The 22,492-nt window shown below is 30.3% G+C and overlaps 1 protein-coding gene across 2 annotated transcripts in view; it reads left to right on the forward strand.

Moving 5' to 3' along the window:
• The first annotated feature begins 312 nt into the window (after positions 1-312).
• The window catches only part of Stim (stromal interaction molecule), a 32,672-nt gene continuing 10,492 nt past the window's right edge, over positions 313-22,492 (forward strand). The window contains exons 1-8 of one of the 2 annotated variants that reach the window (XM_085196098.1): positions 313-640; positions 12,526-12,656; positions 13,321-13,440; positions 13,724-13,836; positions 14,850-14,965; positions 20,649-20,845; positions 21,219-21,338; positions 21,990-22,157. In XM_085196098.1, coding sequence (XP_085052224.1) covers positions 472-640; positions 12,526-12,656; positions 13,321-13,440; positions 13,724-13,836; positions 14,850-14,965; positions 20,649-20,845; positions 21,219-21,338; positions 21,990-22,157 — 1,134 coding nt within the window. In that variant the 5' untranslated portion in view covers positions 313-471. The remainder of the gene's footprint in view (positions 641-12,525; positions 12,657-13,320; positions 13,441-13,723; positions 13,837-14,849; positions 14,966-20,648; positions 20,846-21,218; positions 21,339-21,989; positions 22,158-22,492) is intronic. The other variant, XM_085196099.1, reaches the window with a different exon arrangement.

A 22,492-nucleotide genomic window follows, 5' to 3' on the forward strand; every position in this document is an offset into this window, starting at 1 on the left:
GTCACTTGACGTCAGTGGAGTATTGATTATTTTAATATTGCAATAAGAAAAAAATTACATTGTGTTGCTAGTGCACATTTTATACACATTTTCACATTTATTTTACAATATTTAAATATTTACAATGATTAAATTATGTAATTTTTAATTGTTATTTATATTTCAGTTTTAAAAAATAAATTTTCACGACGTCTGCAAAATGTATATACTATCTGTGAAACTGGAAAAAAATATTACCATACTTAAAAATGCTACGTCAAGTTTTTTCGAATCACATAAAATTTTCTGTGATAATTCTGTCTAGAGTGTAGTTTTATGTTTTGTGATCGTGCGATGTGGCCTTAAGAACAAGAGAATACTCTTTTAAATATCTTTTATTTAGAATGTGAATGAAGTGTTGTATAGATTTAGTGTTTTATATTATTTGAATCAATTTTTATGTATTAGTTTTAGTGACAATAAATTATCACGATGCGTATCGGAATTATGTTATATTGGTGCGTATTTGCTCTTCATCTCTGCAAAGCAGATGATGGAGAGAGGACAGAATCTAGGGAGGGTGGAAGAAGACAATGGGGTCCCGTAGTAAGAAGTGGATCGTTCATCAGCGATTCCGCCAGCGCAGCTTCCAATGAAATCAGTAAGTATTTGACTATTTGTCAGCGTATTGGCTCATGACACCTGTTGGCGTCCTTTATTCGCTTATTTGAATTATCGTGCCGTAGCCAAAAACATCACGCGAAGTATATTTAAAAAGAATTATCATTAACCATTTAATGCGTAAAACAAAGGTTATATCGACGACCTTAAAACTGCTATTTGCCTTAACTGGTAATACAAGAACCTTTTGGCCCTGCTCCATAAATAATTATTATATTTGTTATAATTAACATTATATGCCAAATTTATTTAATATAAATTCTTTACATTATTTACCAATTATTTTTCAAATGACAAGACTTTTATTATAAATAAGTAATATAAAAATGTAAGTAATGAAATTAAAACATGCTTTTAAAATGACTTATTTACAATGTTATTGAAATGAGTTAGTTCTGTATATAATAAATTTGTTTTATTATCAATACTTTAATGAAGAAACAGATGTTTCTCTTGAGTGTGAGTAAATAACACATCATGTTTTATAAAAATAAATGCAATGTTACATGTGGTTGATGTTTTATCAGCCTTTAAGTAGCCAAGCCAAGAAGTGTATACTGTACATGTACATATACATGTTGAATAGATAACTGTATATCAGTATTGAATTCATTAACAATAAACAATTTAATTCTTGAATTTATATTAAAAATGACACATAAAAAATTAAGAAAAATTTAATTAATTAAATTTTAGTATATACAAACATAAATATATGTAATATTTATGTTGTGGCCAACTTTTTGCTAACAGACAATCTGATTCCATGTCACTGAGGTCTTTATGGCAGTTAGACATCTGACTATAAACATGATAGTTGTGACATTGGCGAAGTGATTAGTGCTGAACTGGCACGCTCGGATCGCCATAATTAAAGAACAACAACAACAACAACAACATGATTGTTGTGGATTTGATTCCCATTTTTTCCCTTTTTGCTAGGCAAATATGATGATGAGTTTATCCACAGTTTATCAAAAATTGGGTTGGTTGCATAGGAATATCTTAACAAAATGTTCCGATTTTGCAGTCCTGCTAAAAAAAATTAACAATACTCATACACATACTTGTATATCTAAAATACCTTAGAGGCAGAGCAAGGGTTTATTAAAAAATACCTCTTAAAATTTTTGCAAAAAACAATTAACTTTATCTTCCACATCTTGGTATTGAAGGCATCACCTGCTTATAAACAAAATGGTTGCATGTTAAACTTTCATTGCCCCACTCTGGTAGTCAATGCACAGTGTTGAGTTCAGCAACAGGCAATGTCTCAAATTCAAGTGGAATGTCTTAACTCTCTGCATACTTTGCAATACACAAGGACGAGTTCTTTACCTACATAGAAAGTACTAAATATTATATAGAAATATACATGAATGAATATTGTTATACATTCATCTATATGTTTCTATTTAAAATATAACACAATACTGTGTGATAATATAAGGAACAAGTATATCCTTATTACTTCAACTTTGTCTACACTCTACAGCCTAGCAAGGTAATAACAATGTTCACGGTAAAATAATTATGACCACGATTAGCATCTGACAATGAGCGTCTTGAATTACGCAAACATAACAACAAAATCAAAAAAACTACACATCTATATATTTTTATTTGCAAAAATTCTAAAATTAATTTTAACCTATGAGCCTTAATCGAATTTGTACAGCGTAGTTTCACGTTTATTATTATAGAGATTAAACTATCGTCGCTAATATCATAAATTAAATGTTGCCAATTAAAATAACTCACATTGTAACAGAAGTGAGAAAAGATAATTACGTCACTCGTACAAATACAAATTTAGAGGAATTCTTCACTTCACTTACAAATATTCGATTCGATGAAATAACAATAGTTAAATTTATATTAAGCACCTGCAAAACTATTAGATACAATTTTAATCACGTGTTCTAAACGAAGATGTGATTTAAAATAGTTGGTACGAGATCCGTCTGCCATTGGTCTTGGTTGTATGAATCATTACGACGTCGCGTCTGCCGAAACTGAGACGATAGCTTATCTTTTAACTTTAATATCATATAATATAATGTTAATTAGGTGGTTCAATGAACTTATAAGAAAATAACATGACTTGGAATAGAATCGTGATTTTTATTACGAAATTGCTGTTTCTCTGTCGTTTACATTTATTGTAAACTGTAGATAAATCAGCTTTTTTATAATTAAGTTATATTAGACTAAAATATAATTAATTGACATTAAATAGTTTATCTATACTTTTTAAATATAACTCTAAAATCTTCTAACACACAAAAAACAAAGCGGATCTACAATCGTTTATTTGTTAAGAGACAAAAAATATTGATAATGATGTGAAATAGGATGTGCCTTAGGCTTGCGTGCAGCAGATGTCTATAACTGGTCGCTTCCAGTAACTTTAAACTAAACAAAGCAAGTTAATGTGTTATTTAAAGTGCCGCACATTTAATAGCTTCAGTATTTTAGACCGTTCCTCTAAGAAATTACTACTTTTAACTAGAATTCTGTTTATCAACCTATCAATCATTCCGTTTGTTCTGAAAGCAGATAATTTGAAAACAGGTAATATTTACACGACTTAGATTGTGTTAAATAGAAAACAACCTCAAAATCGATTTATTATTTTTCTTATAAGGTTTACTATTTATTTCTTCGTGACTAAATTAGAAATCGGTGTAACTAAATACTAATTTTGTCGTACATATATCATAATAACTATTCAAAATAAACTTGACTTAGTGATACATCTTCTCATTGTTTTCTTTCTATTGTTCAAGACTTGTAAAGTGGATAATATATAACTCAATGCATTTACAGTATGGAAAAATGTTTCTAATAAATATAAGTAATTCTAGTAAAATTGTGATTTGTTACTTCTACTTTCCGCTTCCCACTTTCTGCCGAATTCTGAAGGCGTTGAGTGACATACCTTATGAGGTACCTTTTGCCTCGATACCAGAGCGAAGAAATGAAAATAATATTAAATATTTAATTTCCTCGCAATCTAAATGCATTAAGGAGACCATTATTTAAATGAAAACAGAACATTTCTAATAAGTAATTGTGTTTTATGATAATAATCGAAAGCAATATAATGAAGGAAGTTGGTTAAGTGTGATATGTCATAAACGTAAACAGTTCGGGGTTTGGCACGCCGCTATTGTTCCTATGGCTAATTCAGTCGCTAACTACTGCACTAGATTAATGGTCTCACACCGCGGCGATCGTCATCTAAATACTCGGCTATATAGATGGATGGATTTAAAATATTTGGTGCGCGTGCGCAGGTAAGATTATACGTGGTTGACTTTATATTGTAGGTGTTGTGTAGAAACGTAACTGCTAACGTAAATTAATAAACTTATGTGATAGTTATAAGTATTTTGTTACATTATTGTTATTTTTTTTATTTTTATTTACTTTTTTAGAAATTGTACCTACCATTTTCTAAGAAAATTTCAAATTGAATCCAGAAGGAGAATTCCAATCCGGGGAATTGAATTATTATTTATTAATATTTTCATTTCTACGCTCTGGTACTAAGTAAGCAAAAGGAAACTCAATGGGCAATGCTTCGAAAATTCAGAGGAGAGTGGGGAACGGAGTCTCTTAACACTAACTAAGTTTCCTCTGCCTATAATTGGGGGATACAGTGTGAAGCTGAAGAGTTTTTCAAAGAGATATGTTGATTTATGTACAAGTTAATATATCTGTGGCTTACATTTTTCATTGGTCAAATATAAAGAAATAGCATAGTTTTTAGAAATCATCGTATACTTTAAAAACGTTAAAGTAAACAATTCCTCGTAATTGACGATTTGTTTGACCATAAACCCAATTTACTACACGTTTCGTCTATTCTGATCTTGAATATCCTCGTGACCTTGTTTTTTTTCTGCATATATAAACGGAAAATATAGTTTTTAATTACCTTTTTTCCTGAGCTCTATAATGTTAGAGAAATCAGCCTATTTGTTCATGTTTTATTTTAAATTAATTTACATATAAATTATTAATTTAATAAATATTTCGCCATTAGGTAATTATTTCATTATTTTTTATCGCATTTCCTGCTTTTTGAAGGGCATGCATGGCAAGTGCAGAGGAAAATGTCACTGTTGTTATTCCTTTCGCCACATTTTAGTAACTAACAACAGGCTAAAACCTGGATTATACACTATATATATTAAACCATCTGCCATATGAATTATTCGGGTGAAGAATGACTAGATTTTCTGTAGATGATATAAAGTAATATAAGCCTAATTCTAAGTATGTGACCGTAGTGAATGAAACGAAAATAAAATCATCCACAGAGTGTGATTTGAATTCAGAAGCATTAAGATCCGTGTTTATAAATCGCTCTCAAGTCTGAGATCGATCTCGATCGTTATAATTTATCAATGAAAACGGCTTCTCAAGATTATTCTCAGACTTAAGAGCTGTTTATAAATACGGGCCTAAGGTCAATTATGTCTATACTAGGGTGGGTACTCGTAGTATAAACAGAGTTTATAACTAGGTACATTGTTAATTTTATTTTCATGCAACCTTATCGAAAATTTGTCGAAAGTCCTTGTGTACATCCTTAAGCATTATCCTCATACAAAATGTTCTAACGAGCAATTGTTGTTATCAAGATGCAACGTGATCGTTTCATATACTTGTAGAACATATATACTGAAATAAATGAATGCGATATGCCGTTTCAAATAATCGTAATGATATGCATGACCTTATTTTCTTGCGGAAGCACTGCTTGCTATCGCTAGAACATTTGTTAGATTTAATTTATCTTGCTTTGTTTTTAGTGTGTGTGTATAATAATATTTCATACAGTATATCAAATAGGGCTTTATCTTTAAGTAAGTATATACTAAGTTAGGTAATTTTTCCATATTAACTTAACACACTTACCTATTTATAGGCGGGAACAAAAGAAAAATGGTATTTTTTTGAATCATTGTATGCCGCTGTGTATATGAAGAAAAATTGAAATAAAAAAAATATTTAACCAAATATAAAACCTTACACTTTAATTTAAAAATTATAATATAATTGAAAATCGACTATTTTAGTATTTATTAATTATTATACATTTATTTATAGCTAATTTAATGGCTATTCAGTTTATTTTGGGTAATGAATTTAAATACAATAATTTTTATTAAACTTTCTTATTTTTATTTTGTTCTTTAATAACTTTAGGTCCAAGTACGTATTACATAATATTTTATTTCAAGTTAATTACGAGACATTTTAGTTGTTTCTTTTCAAAGGCCTTTCTAAATTTTTTTTAAATTTTTTTCTTAATTGTTATTTAGTATGTAAGTATAAAATTTGAGACAATCGATAAACTTCCATACATTATAAATTTAGAATCTTTCATCACTTCGCGTATCTGCTTGCTGTTAATTGATCTCAATGAATGCTACTCATATGAAACTATTTAGACGTATCAAACGTTTCGTTCTCGGACTTCTCTATTTTGCTTTTGTTTCATTGGGTCTAATTGAAAGGAAGCTGGGCGAGTTATGACCATAGATATTTTAAGTTGAAACAAGAGGTGCAGGTTCAAATCCCACTACTTCTAAATAAGTATGTTTAAGTCGTTGCTTCAATCTATCATAGATTTTATAATTATTTTATAGCAGGTAAAGTGTTAAATGTGTTGAAACTATTGCCTGTTGCGTTTAAGCAAACTATTCAGTTTTTTATTATTAATGTAGTAGTAAGTATAGATCACCTTCGTAACACTAGACGGAGTGACCAATCACTATCGTAAAATATATAGATTATGCGTGAAGATAAACTACTATACACGTGGTTCATAAATAGTACAACTTCAATGAATTAAATTAATTCTGAACAATAAATCAGTTTATAATTTTCAGTAATAATATAAATTCTATTCTTATAATCATTTTGCATTTATATAATAGCCACTCTACTAAAGTCAAGAAATACATCACTTGGTAAATAGAAGTTTATGCAGAACTAGTCGACGCTAATATGATTGTCACGATTCAAACCTATGAATTACCGGAACAGTCTAAAGTCTAAACTTAGATACCAATAATCAATATGCCCAGAGGCTATAATGGCTGTCAACTATTTGAATCATCACATAACTATCAACTGATAGTGGTTATAGAAATAAGTTGAACAGAAATAGATGAAATGCTAATATCTAGTCCTAGTTCCTTTATTATAACAATATAATAAGAGAAATCATAAAAATCTTCTTAATATAATACTCTTTTCTTCATTAATACATAGAATTAATTATAATATAAAAAGTTAGTCGGTCGTGGCGCTTGTTGCAATATTTATTTTAACTTATATTATCATTTCTTCTCTCTGGTGTCAAGGTAAAACGCAGCGTGGAGTTTCGCCGCGGAACATGCAATGCCTTTAGAATTCGGCGGAAAATGGTAAACGTAGTGTCTTAACACTATGTTCCTTCTGTCTACCCTGCTGAGTACGGCGTGAAGCTGAAGCAAAGTGAATTTCAAACTATCGAACCGATTTTGCAATAAGTCTGTGCAAACGTACATACAGACAAATACATTTATGTGTGTACAATAGGTGCTACAATATAAATTGCCCATTCAACACTACATGATAATGGCGTTCCATTTTTGGCCGCGTATGCCTTCTAAAATTATTCACAAAACTATAAATGCATATATAATATCTGAATCACGGCGGTGCCGGTGCCGGTGCCGGTGGCTTGCCAAACATCCTGTAGGTACATTCTTTACATTGTCAACGGAATTGATTTGTTTTGCGCTTTTGATTTTGATTAAGACTCTAGAAAGATATAAATCAATGATGTGGACAAGAAGATGGACACTGTTGAGCATATTTGTGCTACGTATAATTTACAATACCTTAACTGTGTGTTGTGAATGATTTTTTTTTGTATATAATATCTAATCTTATCGCGGTGTTGAGTTCCGCCAATCAACACGCAATGCCTCTAGAATTCGGCGGCTTAACACGAGGTTCCCTCTGCCTACCCTGCTGCGTGCGGGATGCAGCGTGAAGCTGATTTGATTTTATCTTGTCTGAATTAAAGAATATTCGATAAAAAAATAATCTTTAAATATCCTTTTCTTGTATTAGATATATGAGATGGTTTTCGCGTAAGTATTTTACTTACAATAAATTAAAAAAAAATTAACAGCGCAATTGGTTTTTAACCTACATTGGCATTGTTTTTTTGCCAAATCGAAGCTTTGTATAAGTATTTGATAACAAGAAGTAATACGATGATGAAAGACTATGGCAACTAATACTATAGTGGGGAGCGGAGTGTCTCAACACTACATTCTCTCTGCCTACCCTGTCGCGTATATAACGTGAAACTGATTTACTACAGCGGTATAATGTATATCCTATAGATAGTTCGGAATCTTCTTCAGCTAAGCACCATGCTATTATTTATTAATCAAAGCCACACGCGCGACCACATGCTTTGCTATTGTTCGTTTAATAAGCGATAATTGTATGGTACAACGATCATACCTATTGTGTTAATCTTAATATAGCCTTCTTTTACTTGTTGTGTAACTCGTGATTTTATTTTATATTATTTTCTTATAAAAGAGTAACTGCAAGTAATTACCCAATAAATCTTCTAATAATTTTTAGATCTTGTATTGAAAATTATTAAAACAAAACAAAAATCTTAATAATCCTTAAAGCCTTTTTTTTTTGACAAAACATAGGAAGTATTTTTTGTATGTGAATCGCCATTGACAAGATAAATGATTATTTCCTCATTACTTCTTTATTTGGTAGACTGTACTCTGTAGGTTAATATAGTTTGAAACATTGAGAAGTTGGACCGCCAACGAAATCAATAAATGAAAATCTAACAAGATCTCTACTTTTTTTATTATTATCATATATGTAAATACTCTTATAGGTATATAAATCTAAATAAATTCCTAACATCTTTATACATTACACTTCCGTGGTTGTAAAAACAAATGTTAGTCATTTGTTTTTACAACTCATATGCATATACTCTTATTTCCCAAGTAACATAAAAGATAGTAGGTATGTATTTAGTGATTTAATTGCATTGCAAACAAATATAACCCGCAATCTGACCGATACGTCTTATCATATAGACATTGCAATTTAATTATAATATATTACCGACATAATAACTTCCTGTTTGTATGATTTTTAGGAAATACCGCGTTTAAGCAAAAATCTAGTTTTATAACCCGTCGTTAATAAAAATGATTTAAAATTGTCGAATCAATTTAGCCTAATTTGAATCATCAATTCATCAGTATGTATTAAGAATTATTTTATATTTATTTCCTATCAATTCTTAATTATGTTTTGTACTGTTACGCAATTGTACTTACATAAGTTCAATTCGTATTAATAAAGTTATATTTTAATTAAAGTCGTTCTCCGGATATGGATTTCGTTAATTATAGCGTTCATTTGCTCTTTTAAACTTAACATAAATTGACGTAGGTCGAAAAGCCCGTAAAAATAAAAAAACATAAAAATCTGATATAGATATCACCGAGCCCAAGTTATTATATAATTAACATGTTTAAATTTAAGTGTGCCTATATTACGTAAAGTTCTACATGTTTTTCTTATCTTTTAATATAAATTAATAAATTAAGCAATACATTCACCTTTTATTGAAATGAATGCATAACTTGTCCATTATATGATGAGTTAAATCGTGTTTTTTTTCAGCTTCAGGCTATACCAAGCAGCGTTAGGCCGAAGGGAGCCCAGTGCTAAGACACTCCGCTCCCCAATTTCCGCCGAATTCTGGAGGCATTGCGTGTTGAGTGGTGGAACTTAACGCCCCGCTTCGCCTTCTACACCAGAGCGAAGAAATGAAAATATAAAATAATTCATTTCCTCGAATAAAATTATATTTAATATTTAGTATTGCAAGTAGGTATATACCTCGAAATTAGAATAACAGGCTCTACAGCTACCAAGCTACTACTTTTGAAGCAAGACTAATTAATATAAATACAGTGTGTCATGAAAAAAATATTCATTTATTTAAATTAAAGTTAGATACATTTATAGTAATTATACAGTTTAATATCAGTTTTATATAGGTCACGTTCGAAGCTCGACAAGGTCACTCGTAGGCGATTAACAGTAAACGGATATTAATTGTTTTATTGACATATTATTGTTGTAAATATTTATTTATATATACTTGCTACTTTAATATGAAATGCTATTAGGATAAGTGATAGGAAAAAATAGAATACATAATTATGTTATTTTTTTATGTAAAACTATTGAATTAAAATTAAATTAACTGCTCTTAATGCGCCACGATAGCCTAACTGATTTCAGGATGTGATTGACAATTAACGATGTCTGTAGGTTTCGTTCCCATTAGGGGAAATAGATTATTTCATTTTCCAGCTCTGGCAGGCAAGACACATGCCGGCGGCGTTAAGCTCCGCCGTTCCCACTCAACACGCAATGTGTTTGTGTTTTCGAATTAGCGCGAAAAACGGAGATCGGAGTATCTAAGCACTCAGTTCTTCAGAAGAAATGAAGCTGATTGATTACAGTATATTTTTTCGGAATGTTCTCGGAAATGTTCACTGTAAATCGTTTATCGTAAAAACTATTGCTAGACTTTGTCAATATTATTCTTTTCACGCTTGCTTGAATTCTTTTAATTTCTTGTTCTTGTAACTTCTCATTAACTTGGAATTAATAAATTATTTGAAAGTTGTCTTGTCACTAAAGTATCCAAAATCTATTACTACCGTAAGAGACACATTTTCTTGGCTGTGAAATATATAAATAGGTTTGCCAAAATGGTTATTTATCACTAAAATAGTTTTTAAGTTAAAAACTCAACTAGTGTTCGTCAGAATTGAATAATTAATTCATCTTACAAAGATAACTATTTCTTCCAACTTAATTATGGTTTGAAAATATAATCTTTTGATTCATATGTTTGACATTGTAGATTTCCTTGAAAATTAGACTTTTAATTTTCTCATCCTTTTACCTAATTCATAGAGGCAAATATATGATGGTGTTTTTTTATTACATTACTTATTGTTAGCATTACTTATCCGAAGCTGTTTACCATTATGTTATGAGTTACCTCATTTATTGTGTAATTTCTATTTTTATCACAGTTATAAAAACCAAAATTAGGGTTTTCCAATAAAATCCACATACTAAAACATAGATAATTCTTAATATAAACAACCTATAGCAACATATACAAATTTTCCATTATCCAGATATGACAATGACGCTAAAAAAAATTTAATAATTTCGACAGGTACCTAGTAATATTTTTTTTATAATTTTTTTTATCCTATCCTATCCTATCCTATATATATCTTATAAAACAAAGTCGCTTTTCGTGTCTGTCTGTTGTTTCTAACTCTTCTTCTTCTAAACCACCCAACGGATTTTAATGCGGTCTTCACCATTAAGTCGGGTGTTTTCCGTAGAAGGTTTATATATAGTTTATTATTTGTACATTCTTATGTAAATTAACATAAATATGTATAAAGTCCTACCCGTTGAGACACTTTCGCGCATGCGCTGCTCTAATGGTAAGTACTACATGAAAAAAATGTACTGGAGTATTGTTCCTCTTAATAAGATCTACAAAAAAGTCCGCGAGAGCATATTCGTATCTTTTAAGAATAACGTGTAGTGATCATTTTTCTGTCTAAAAATAATAATTTCAATATATTTTTTATTGTGAGGGATATTTTTCCATAATGGTATTAATCCTTATCCTTTAAAATACTTTATTAATTTTCTACGTTAAACGAAGATAAAATTTGCTTTTTACAATATTTCGAAATTGCGAATAGTTTTACAGAAAAACGCATTTAATTGTTGAAACATCCCGCCGTTGACACATCAGCTGTATGTTACTCAAGTTTCACTTATCCCTTACTCTCAGCATATAAATAAGTACATTAGTTACGTTGGCCATTTAATGTAGACCAAAACTGTCTTTTACTGTTTTTCATTTTAATAAGTACTTTAGAAGTGGTTACAATATCAAAAAAATCCTTGCTGCGAAACGGCTCGCCACTCGCCATGCGTCCGCCGCGCCCTCCTGCTGCTCGCCTGCCACGAGGGCGGCCCGGGTTCGATTCCCGGCCCATGCATTCTATTTAATTTTCCTCACAGGCAGCCACGTCGTGCTTGCTTTTCATCAGGGACAGAATACCCCCTTCAGCATTAACCACAAGCTCGAAAAAAAACCCGGCTGCCTCTATAGCAACGAAGATTTAGATGCGTTTGCACGTATTGGATAATTGGAGTTGAATGTATTATTTCAGCGCTACATATTTGGTTTCATATTTTTTGTAGTAGTTATTAGTAGGTAGGTTTTTGTTTATAATTTCTTCCGTTTAAAAATAGTCATTTAAATATATTTTAATAAGTACTTGAAAAGATTAATAGCACAGATTTAAAATTACGGTACCTACTAAAAAATCCTTGCTGTGTAAAACAATTGGAAAATCCTTATTGAAACTACGAAAATGCGGGTTGCATTAGGGTTTAATTAATTTTCACATTATCTTAAGTGCTTTGCAAACATACATTACATGAATAATCCAGTAGTTAAAGCGGGCGAAGCCGCAAGAGGGTCGCTAGTTCTTTTATAATTTTAACTTTTTTAGTTGTCACTTGGACAGACATTCGGCATCAAGACTAGACATATAAAGTATCAGTGGTCAAGGAATAAAGGAAGTGTTCATAAGCAAAAAGTGGTTTTTATTTGTGCCGTATTATATAATACATTCATTAACAAATACCAATCGAAGAATACATGTTATTCTGTTTCAGTATTGGTAGAGGCGTGCAACAACGAGCCCTCCTGCCTCCAAGACCACGCCGGGCTGGAGGCTATCACGCAGCTGCACAGGCAGCTCGACGACGACGCGAACGGAAATGTCGATCTTAGCGAGAGCGATGATGTAAGAAGCTTTATTTATTAAGAGTATATAATTGTAAATGTACCTAAGTACTTCTATATATGGACGGTTTATTTTGAGAGTGGTGTAAGTCGATTTTCTTTTGTTTCGAGAAAATTAAAGGTTAGTATGTATGATGATTATGCAATTTCATTTACCGACCGATTTTAAGTTGTTCAAAACATGGGTTTTTTTTGAAAAATTAAACACGGACTAGTTATATATAAAAAAATTACTTTAAATTAAGCATGAATTACGTGATAGCTCATTTTTGGAAAAAATGGACTTACACCACTTTCAAAATAAACGGTCCATATCTTAAAATTTGGTACGTGATTGTAGACGCGTAATGATAAAAAAGATAAAGATAGACAGGCGTCTTTTCTAACAATTAAACTTTTAGAAAATACACATTGGTTTATAACATTTTTTTGTAAATGTTGTCCTTTTAAAATCTTATATAGCGACCATTTTCCAAAGAATTTAGTATGCAATCATGAAAAGTATTGATCGCGATTGAAATTTTCGATAACTTGTTACCTTAACTGCTTTCTTACATTCGTCAAAACAATCTAAATAAAGAGAAAGGTAGACTACTTACGTATACGTAACTGATAATTTGTTAATTTAATTAGTCAATGTTGTTTAATTTTTAAATTGTTTACAGTTCCTCCGTGAAGAGCTCCAGTATGACAGCGGCTATGAGAAACGTCAGCGTGCTTTTCACCATAACGATGATATGCATATTTCTGTTAAGGAGCTGTGGGAAGCTTGGTTACGGTCAGAGGTAAATTATTAATTATATATTTTCATTAAAATCATTGCTTACTTTCACGCATCTTCTACTCATAGCAGGATAGACGGACATATCCTCATGCTAATACAGGCTGTTAACAAAAGTTAACCTAAGGATTTGTGATAGCAAAGCGGGAAAATTAATTCATTGCAATATAATAATTCTCCATGAAGAGATCAAACCCATCATAATATACAATTTACAGATAATAGGGAATGATACGCAAAGAATCTTAGTATATATTTATGAAGTTTTATTTATCTGCTTTTTCTAGGTCCACAATTGGACGGTGGAGCAGACAGTGGAATGGCTGTCAGATTCGGTAGATCTGCCTCAATATAAGGCGTTGTTTCTACAGCATCGCGTTACTGGAGCTACTTTGCCTAGGTAATATTTTTGTGTTTTTATTATTGAAATATAAGACTAGTTAGTACTAGTTAACTATTAAAAGAGAAGCCGTTGTGGCGCAGTGATACAAGCGCGCATCTGTAACCGCGACGATTGTAGGTTCGATTCCCATTCGGGTAATCGCATTAATGTTCATATTTTTTTCAATTCGAGTAATCCTTTAAAGAATTCTTTAAGTTTGTCTTAAAATGCGTCAAGTAAATATACAAGCAATTGGCCCCCTAAATTAAAAAGCAATTATTGGAATTATTTTTTGTTGTTTTTTTAATTAACATTGCTTAAATGTAAAATCTTACCTACAGTTATATTTAAAAAAAACAAGGCTTCAAGTGTTAAGTATGAACATTTTAAAAGCAAAGATCTACTCAATCCCTTTCCCAACGATATCAAGTATTGAGGTCGGTTATATAAAAAGAAAGCATTTTATTAAATTATATAATTGTGTAATATTTTAACTTAAGTAAGTATGCGACAAATGATATACAGAACAGCATCAATATTATTTGTTAATAAAAAGATACTTTGGGATTATGACTTTATCCCATGCTGCTATACTGCTGCACCATGATGACGATGTTAGTTAAACTGTATCATTACAAAATGCTTAATTTATTTTTTGTTTTTTGATGGTAGGCAGATGGAATCTGGAAGCCTAGTGTTAAGACGCTTCCGTGTTTCCCATTTCACGCCGCATCCTGAATGCATTGCATGTTGAGTGGCGGTTTGATTGGCACTTTGCCTCGTCACCGGAAAGATTCCTTACTGTATTTTTGCGTAGTATTTATTTCTTTATTCTTAAAAAACAGGAATATATAAAAGCTTTTTGTTGCCTTAATAATTACAAACCTAGGTAGGTTTGTAACTTAACCTAAAATAAGGTTAAAACCTAAAATATTATTTTTTTCACACATGCTATAGATTCCTTTAACCAGTTGATGATAACGTATATTTAACACTATTTATCGCATAAATATAGTTTCTTTTCATTACAGATTAGCAGTAAACAACATGCAATATGTGAGCAATGTATTGGGTATCAAAGACCCCATACATAAACAGAAACTAGCACTTAAAGCTATGGACGTTGTACTATTTGGACCACCTAAAGGTGGGTTTTTGTTTTATGTTAATTAATATTCCTTTTTTTTTCAGCTTTACGCTGCTCGTTTAAATTCAAAGGAAACCTAATGTTAAAATTTTGTTCCCAATGCATCATACTGGCACAATGTTCCAGATGTTGTTGAGGTGTGGTCCTCAACCGTGTGTTTTGTTCTGTTACCAGAGCAAAGAAATAAAAATAATTAATTTCCTTAAGTAGATCGAACCTACTACCTTCGTGTTTACAGGCAGGTTTTTGAATACAATAATATAATGATAATCTACTGGTCAATTACTTTGTTATCCATTTTCAGGATGTATAAAAGTATGAAATATTTTTTTCAATTTGTACCAGTTATCTATATAAGAATTAGCCGACATTTAATTATAATACACTTATGATAAAAGAACTAGTTTGGTTTTATGTAATTGAACTTGACATATTCTTTTATTGAGTTGATAACTGAAATAATTTCTATGTAAAGTTAATATTATCTAACATTTTTTTACAATGGCTTGTTAACTTACTTTTGGATTTTTTTACTACAATTTAAAACTAAAATTCTATGAAATTAATTTTATTGTATTAGTTTCGGTTTGTCTTTTAATGTACCTTCGTAAATAAATCCCTAAAATAATTTATAGTGATTGAATTAATCTATTAAATGTCTGACGAAAATTCGTATTACAGTATCTGCTGATGTATCCATAACATTATGTATAAATATATAGATATATCATTATATTTACAATATTTCTTAATAGGCCATATGGTTTTCATCCTGTTTCTATTTAGAGACTCAAGGTGAAATCTACGCAAAATATCTTGGTCTTATCCTTTCAGGGACACTTATGTCATAGAACTGATTCTTGCAAAAGATTCTTGGATAGACAGACACACAAACTCTGTCGAATCTTTTATAGTTATATATTTTTTCGTTTGATATTAGACATAAATATTGGTTTAACATTGAACAAAAAAATAGTAGCACTTATAATGTATATTTAAAGAAACATTACGCATATTTTTAAATTAATGTTTTTTTTTTCATTCTGCCTACCAAATGAATATGTAAAATGTGGTCTATACTTTTAAAACATTTAATACCTTTTAATTAACCACCTAGATAAGCCTCAACCCTGATAAGCGTTCGCGGTTCTACAAAAAAAATACGATTTTACTAATTACTGATTACCCTTATCTTGCTTATTTGAATGTGTATATAATTTTAGATATTTTAATAAAATATACATTGTGTAAATCTAGCTAGGACTTTTTTCATTTAACATTAAGTACGAGTATACTATACTGAATTTACATTTTTAATAAATGTTTCGAAAATTTGAATATTTTGCGTATAATGTTATAGAATAGAAAAAAATATATTTGCTAATGTAACTTAATTTTGAACGAAGAATAATAAAGAAACGAGTTGAAATTATTGTTATAAAGGTATTCTTTGGAGAGTATAACTGAAAACAATTTAAACGTGTCCTATATATTTTGATGGTCGATAATATTCCAACACTTTATACTTCTAACTGAAGCATGTATTCAATTGTATTCTATAGTCACATTAGACTCACAGAAACTATAACCTTGACATTACCAAAGTGCCTCTATCGTATAGACTTCTTTTCGCTTTATTTTTAGCTTCATGAGGCCTACCCTACTCTGACTTAACACTACAGTTCCTTCTGCCTACAGAGAGAATCTAGTGTTAATACACCTCATTCCCCACTTTCCTCCTCCTCCAAGACTAGAGTTGTTACTAGGAAATGAAAACTTTTAACTTTTTTCCCCGAATGGAAATGGAACCCACGAGGGTCATATTCACAATGGGTCTACTTCACAACGACGGTTGCATCTCAAATCGAATCTATTAATGTTGATAGCACAATCGCGATTATACAATAATCCGTGTGGTTTGAAGCGTTTTATTCAATTCCATTCAATGCTCGACCTTGACCACTAATCTCGACGAAGTCTACACCTACTTGTGTATACGCAATATTGTATACATATTACATATTGTTATTTGAGAGATGAACATAAAAATAAATGGCGTTTAAGTTTTTTTTTATTAAGCGTTAATATCTAAAAAATATAAAATATTAAAATTTATGGAATTTGTAGTCACTATACAAGTCTAAGATATGACCATTCGACTGTATAAAAGGTCTTGGGTTTCGCCAAGTACGCAATGTCTCAAAATTTGGCGAAAAGCGAGTCAGAGTTTTTAAAAACTAATTTTTATATGCCTTATTGCCTTGATGCGGGAGGGAGGTGTGCTGTTCACACCATAACATGGGCATGTTATGGTTTTTTATAGCGGAAGTTTTATTATTTCCTAAGTACATATTTACACTAATGGAACAATAATCGCGGCTATTTTTTGAAATAAACGACGTTTAAAATGACAATTTTGTTGCCAATGCCACCGTAATATATATTTATTTATTTTTTACATGTCATCTTTTTGTATTTAGATGGAGAAAATTTGGTATTTATTTTTATTTACATTTTTAACATTTTTTTGTATTTTTCGAATCTATATAAAAGAGAAATATTTATTCGTTAAAAAGTGGTGTAATCTTGAATTATGGTTTTTATAGATTAGACTATATTATATTTCATATTTTCAATATTAATTAAAGAACATCTATTCGTAATTACGTGAATTGAGAAATAATAAGGATATTTATTGATATTTTTTATATTATTACCAACAGGTTTTACTTATTATTATAATCAGCGCCAACAAAGAGTAATGTGACTATCATATAAAAATAAAAATATAATATAAAAAATCGAAATGTTTTTAGTACCATCTCAACTTTAACTTTTACTTTTAAGTGCTTTGTGTGGGATACAACGGGATGTTAAAAAAAATAACATATAAACTATTACTTTTTAAATTTAAAAATTTCGACGATGAGAACGTATGGCTTAGTTGGTCAGAGTGCTTGGACGGTTTTCAAAGAGGCGCGGTTTCAAATCTCGCTGCGTTCAAAATTTTTGTTTTCTAAAAATTGTTTTTCTTTCCCAAGTGTGGAAAAACACTTTAAATTTGTAAATAATATATACATGATTCTTTAAAACTACGCGAAGATATTATTGAAAATGGAGTAAGTTCCCAGCATAGCACTAACAATAATTGAAGATTTCCATCGTCACATGTTTTAATCACCGTCTAGCTAATCTGTTTCATAATTGATGCCATATTTTTACCCTTTAACTATCGTGTCGTCATATATACCGCATTCTTTTTTAATTAGTATATAAATATTAATATGAAAATGCTTCACACTAACTTTTAGCTTGTGCATCTAGGATTAAAAAATTAATTCTACTTTCAGGTATGACGTGGTTCATAATTTTGTGGTTAAGTACTAAAAATACACAAAAAATAACAAAAAATATAAAAAAAACCAAATAAAATAAATTTACTTCAAAACAACATTATTTATTTATAATTAAAAATATATATTTGACTTTATTGTACTATGATGACATTTCGCAACATATGTTTTAGTCATTCAATTATTATGTCAATTAACTCTACAAATCGATCAAAACCCAAAGAATCTACGTCATCACATCCATTATTTTTATGTAAATATTTGTTAATTATTCTCAAAATCTCAATAATTATACTAAGTGACAATAAGAGTTGTAAAATAACGAACACAACAGTAAATCAACATATTGTCTCATCACAATTAACGTTCCTCCCACAATTCAAATGAATCATGGTGTCACTACACTTACATCACGTTCAGTATCGTTCGCCTCATTCAAGCGCGCGTTTCAAATGGTCATATTATTATTAAATAGTTTTAGTTATTTTTTTACCATATTTAGACTTTTCAAAGTAAATTTTATAAAGTACCTAGTTACTTGTGATTAAGCGTCGTGATGAAGTTATAAATGGTGTTTGGGTCTTTTTGTGTGGAAATCTTAAAGTTTGTTAATTTTCTCATTAATGGACGATATGTGGACTTGACAGATGAAGGTTATTGATTTTTCTATATATATTTTTTATCCTTGAAATCGATTAGTCTTGATTATATAATATTGTTATTATGAGCCATAGGGGTGGGAGCTACTGTCTGAAGTGCTGCCTGTAATGATACAATTGTGTTGTTAATTAACCGCGAAAAACTGTTATAGTTTCCATTCTTTTATAGAGATGTCTTTATTTTTCTTAAATATATCCTTGTATGGACATCGACTTACCATTTTTAATTTTGATGATAAACTAGTTATTTAAAACTATGTAAAGAGCAGTAATTAAGTAGCAACTAATATTTTAATATTAGAAATTTCAATTCTTAAACTATTTTCTTCCATCTGATAGCATCATAACAATTATATTGATATCCCAACAACAAATTAAAGCAGTATTTAATATTATTTACGACTTATTCTCACATCACGTCTTCAGACGACCATCTAAAATATAACGCATTGTTACGCTCGTTTTCGCGGAAAAAAAAACTTGAATATAAATATTTATGTCCAACCGTCTATCATTGTTGCACCGTTGAACAAGAATATTCAAATCTATTTTGTAGATTTTCGTATATTCTTACGCAAAAACTAAATAAAATTGATTTTTTAAAAGCTATAAAATTATATTTTTACTTTATTTTTTAAAGGAATTAGTTTTAAATATATATTCTATTATTAGAATGTTAAATCATAGATTTATATTTATATATTAGATATTAGTAGATGATCGTCCATGTATTTTTACTATTAAAGACTTTGTTGTTTTACCGGTACATTTTCCTGCTTACATATTGCTGCGTTTTCCTCGAGGTAATTAAACAAGTTATATATTAATAATTGCCATAATATTGTAATGGTTAATTGAACTTCAGTCATGCATGGGTTTCAAGTTCATTCGTAGAATATTTTAGTGTGGACGCGTCCTGGTTGACATGCTTTGTAGTTTTAATGCACTGGGTTTTAGATTTGATTTGAATAGGATATTATTTTAATATGTAATTAGTTTGTTTATAGTGTAAGGTTAGGAGTAATGGGTGATGTGACGATTTTTTTCAATATTCTAATTGCTATGTGAATACTTCTTTTTAATAACACTTTGTGTTTACTGAGATACTATTTTTCCTTATTAATTGAAGTTTTAATATGTTTAAACTTTTCATTGTGCAAAGCAAACATGTGATACAATACATCCACATCGCTCGCTGTAAATGACATAATTTCCTAGATTGTCTCAATAAAATAGCGTCAGCTTGGATTGAATGTGTGGACTGTAAAGTCTCGTCTAAACAATGCATATAATATGAATTTTAAATAAATAATATTTTAACCACAATGTATTACATTTATTTGCACTATAATTTAAGACTTAAAATTTGAAATTGATTTTGTAAAAAAATATGTGTATATGAATTTACTTAGCCCAGTGAATGCCGCTTTACTAAGCTTTACTTCCAATGGCGATTCTTTAATACCACCATTTTATGACTAGTACCCTAAAATTGAAACCAACGTGAAAAAGAAATCTCCATAATAGAGTTTCATTATTTATTGATGATATGGTTTTCAAAGGAATCGACTTCAGTGTATAGAATCCGATTTCTGCTAGTCATATTTAAGCGGTATTTTAGTTTAGCCGACATAATGTTTTTATATTATAATATATTATCACATCAAATAGAAGGTAGTCGATGGAAGGACTGGTTGCTGGCCTCCCTGCTCCTGGGTGCGGTCGTCGGGAGCTGGGCGGCGTTGCGCGCCGGACGCGCGAGCCGTCATCAAGTGCAAAGGATGCTCAGAGATATGGAACAGCTGAGGAAAGCTGAAATGGCGCTTGATAATATGCAGAAGGAACTCGATAAGGCGAAGTTGGAACAGGTATATAATTTATTTCTTTTAATGTTATTTTATTTTAAATTTTCATATTCTTTTTGGGTGTTTATAATATTTGCTTAGGGGAAGTTATAGGAATAATATTATTCTCATCTAATTTCCATCATATTACAAGTTAAAAGATGTTTCCATTAAATATTAAGATTTTATAGTTTTGTTTTAAAATAAATTTACATAAACAGTAATTAATTTAATCGCTGTATCGAAGCGCTCGGTACGATTTTTCTGTAAAAAATGAATAATGATTCATTTACGAACAATAGAATTGGAAATAAACATTATGTTAATAATAAAAAGTTCTTGATGGCTAACTATAATTAATGTTTCTTTATCATAATTAAGTTATCTGCGTTTTCAGGAAAATGTAGCGACGGAAAAGAAAAATTTAGAAAAGAAATTACGTGAAGCTGGCGACACTCCACTATTGAATTCCGCGTCTTCCGACCTTGAAGTTACACAGTTGAAAGCAGAAGTTGAAGTGAGTATAAGGAAATATTTTAATTGACATTTTTATACTTTGATACAGTTTTAGTTTTTTGTAACCTGATTTAATAAATATTAATTTTTAAATTAATATTACTAAAAATAGTAGTAGAAGTAATATCACTGAAAGTTTTTACTACGTAATTTCTTTAACCAAAAAACTATTGACTCTATAATCTACACGTATATTTTTATCATAATATTATTAATACATATCTTTTTTATTATATTTTAATAAGTTATGATCTTCACGATTCGATTTCATGATGAAACAATAGTGTAGGTATGTTATTATTTCAATTATTTACTTTTCTCAAGTATTAGGTACTTTACTTTACAAAATAATATTAAATTTGATTATCAATATTTGAATTGGATTTTTCTTGTAAAATTCATATTTAAAAATAAAAATTTAAAAGATTTAAATTAAATATTCCAATATATGTAAAAAAAAGAAATCGCAGCGTTGATTTCCACCATTCAACAATTTTCGAAGTATACAGATTGTCTTAATACTTAGGTTCCCTCTGCCTACTCAACATGATATATTATTTTTTATATGCTGGATACAGCTATAAAAAATAAGACTTACAAACACGTAACTCAACAGATAAATCAGTTACATATGTTTTTTCTTCAATTCCAGATGCTCCGAGCAGAGCTTCGTCGTGCAGAAGGCGAACTAGAAGACAGATGTTGGGCGCCGCCCGCCGGACTCCAGCAATGGCTGCAGCTGACACACGAAGTGGAAAATAGAGCATATATACGGAAAAAGCAACAGGCTGATCTGCAATTGCAACAGGCTAGGGATGCGGTGAGTTTTAAATGGTTTTTTTTAGGTTCACGCTGGAAACTTTTAAGACTCCGTTTCCTCACGCACTGCTTGATTTTGATACATTGCGTCATGAGTGGTGGAATTCGATACCGCGCTTTGTATAATTGTCAGATCAAAGATATAAGAATAATTAATTCCCCCTCATGGGAATCGAACCTACGACCGTCGCGTTTATGGTGAAACGCTGTGCCACGATGGTTGTGGGGTCGATGGTCACTTGGAAAAGTGAATAGATTATACATAAATTATTTGCATTTTCCCACTCTTTTAGAGTAAACGCAGCGTTGAGCTCCGCCACATATTACTTAATATCT

This window comes from Heliconius melpomene, chromosome 13 (genome assembly GCF_056956725.1).
Source record: "Heliconius melpomene rosina isolate 202511_hmr_F chromosome 13, ASM5695672v1, whole genome shotgun sequence".
NCBI lineage: Eukaryota > Metazoa > Arthropoda > Insecta > Lepidoptera > Nymphalidae > Heliconius > Heliconius melpomene.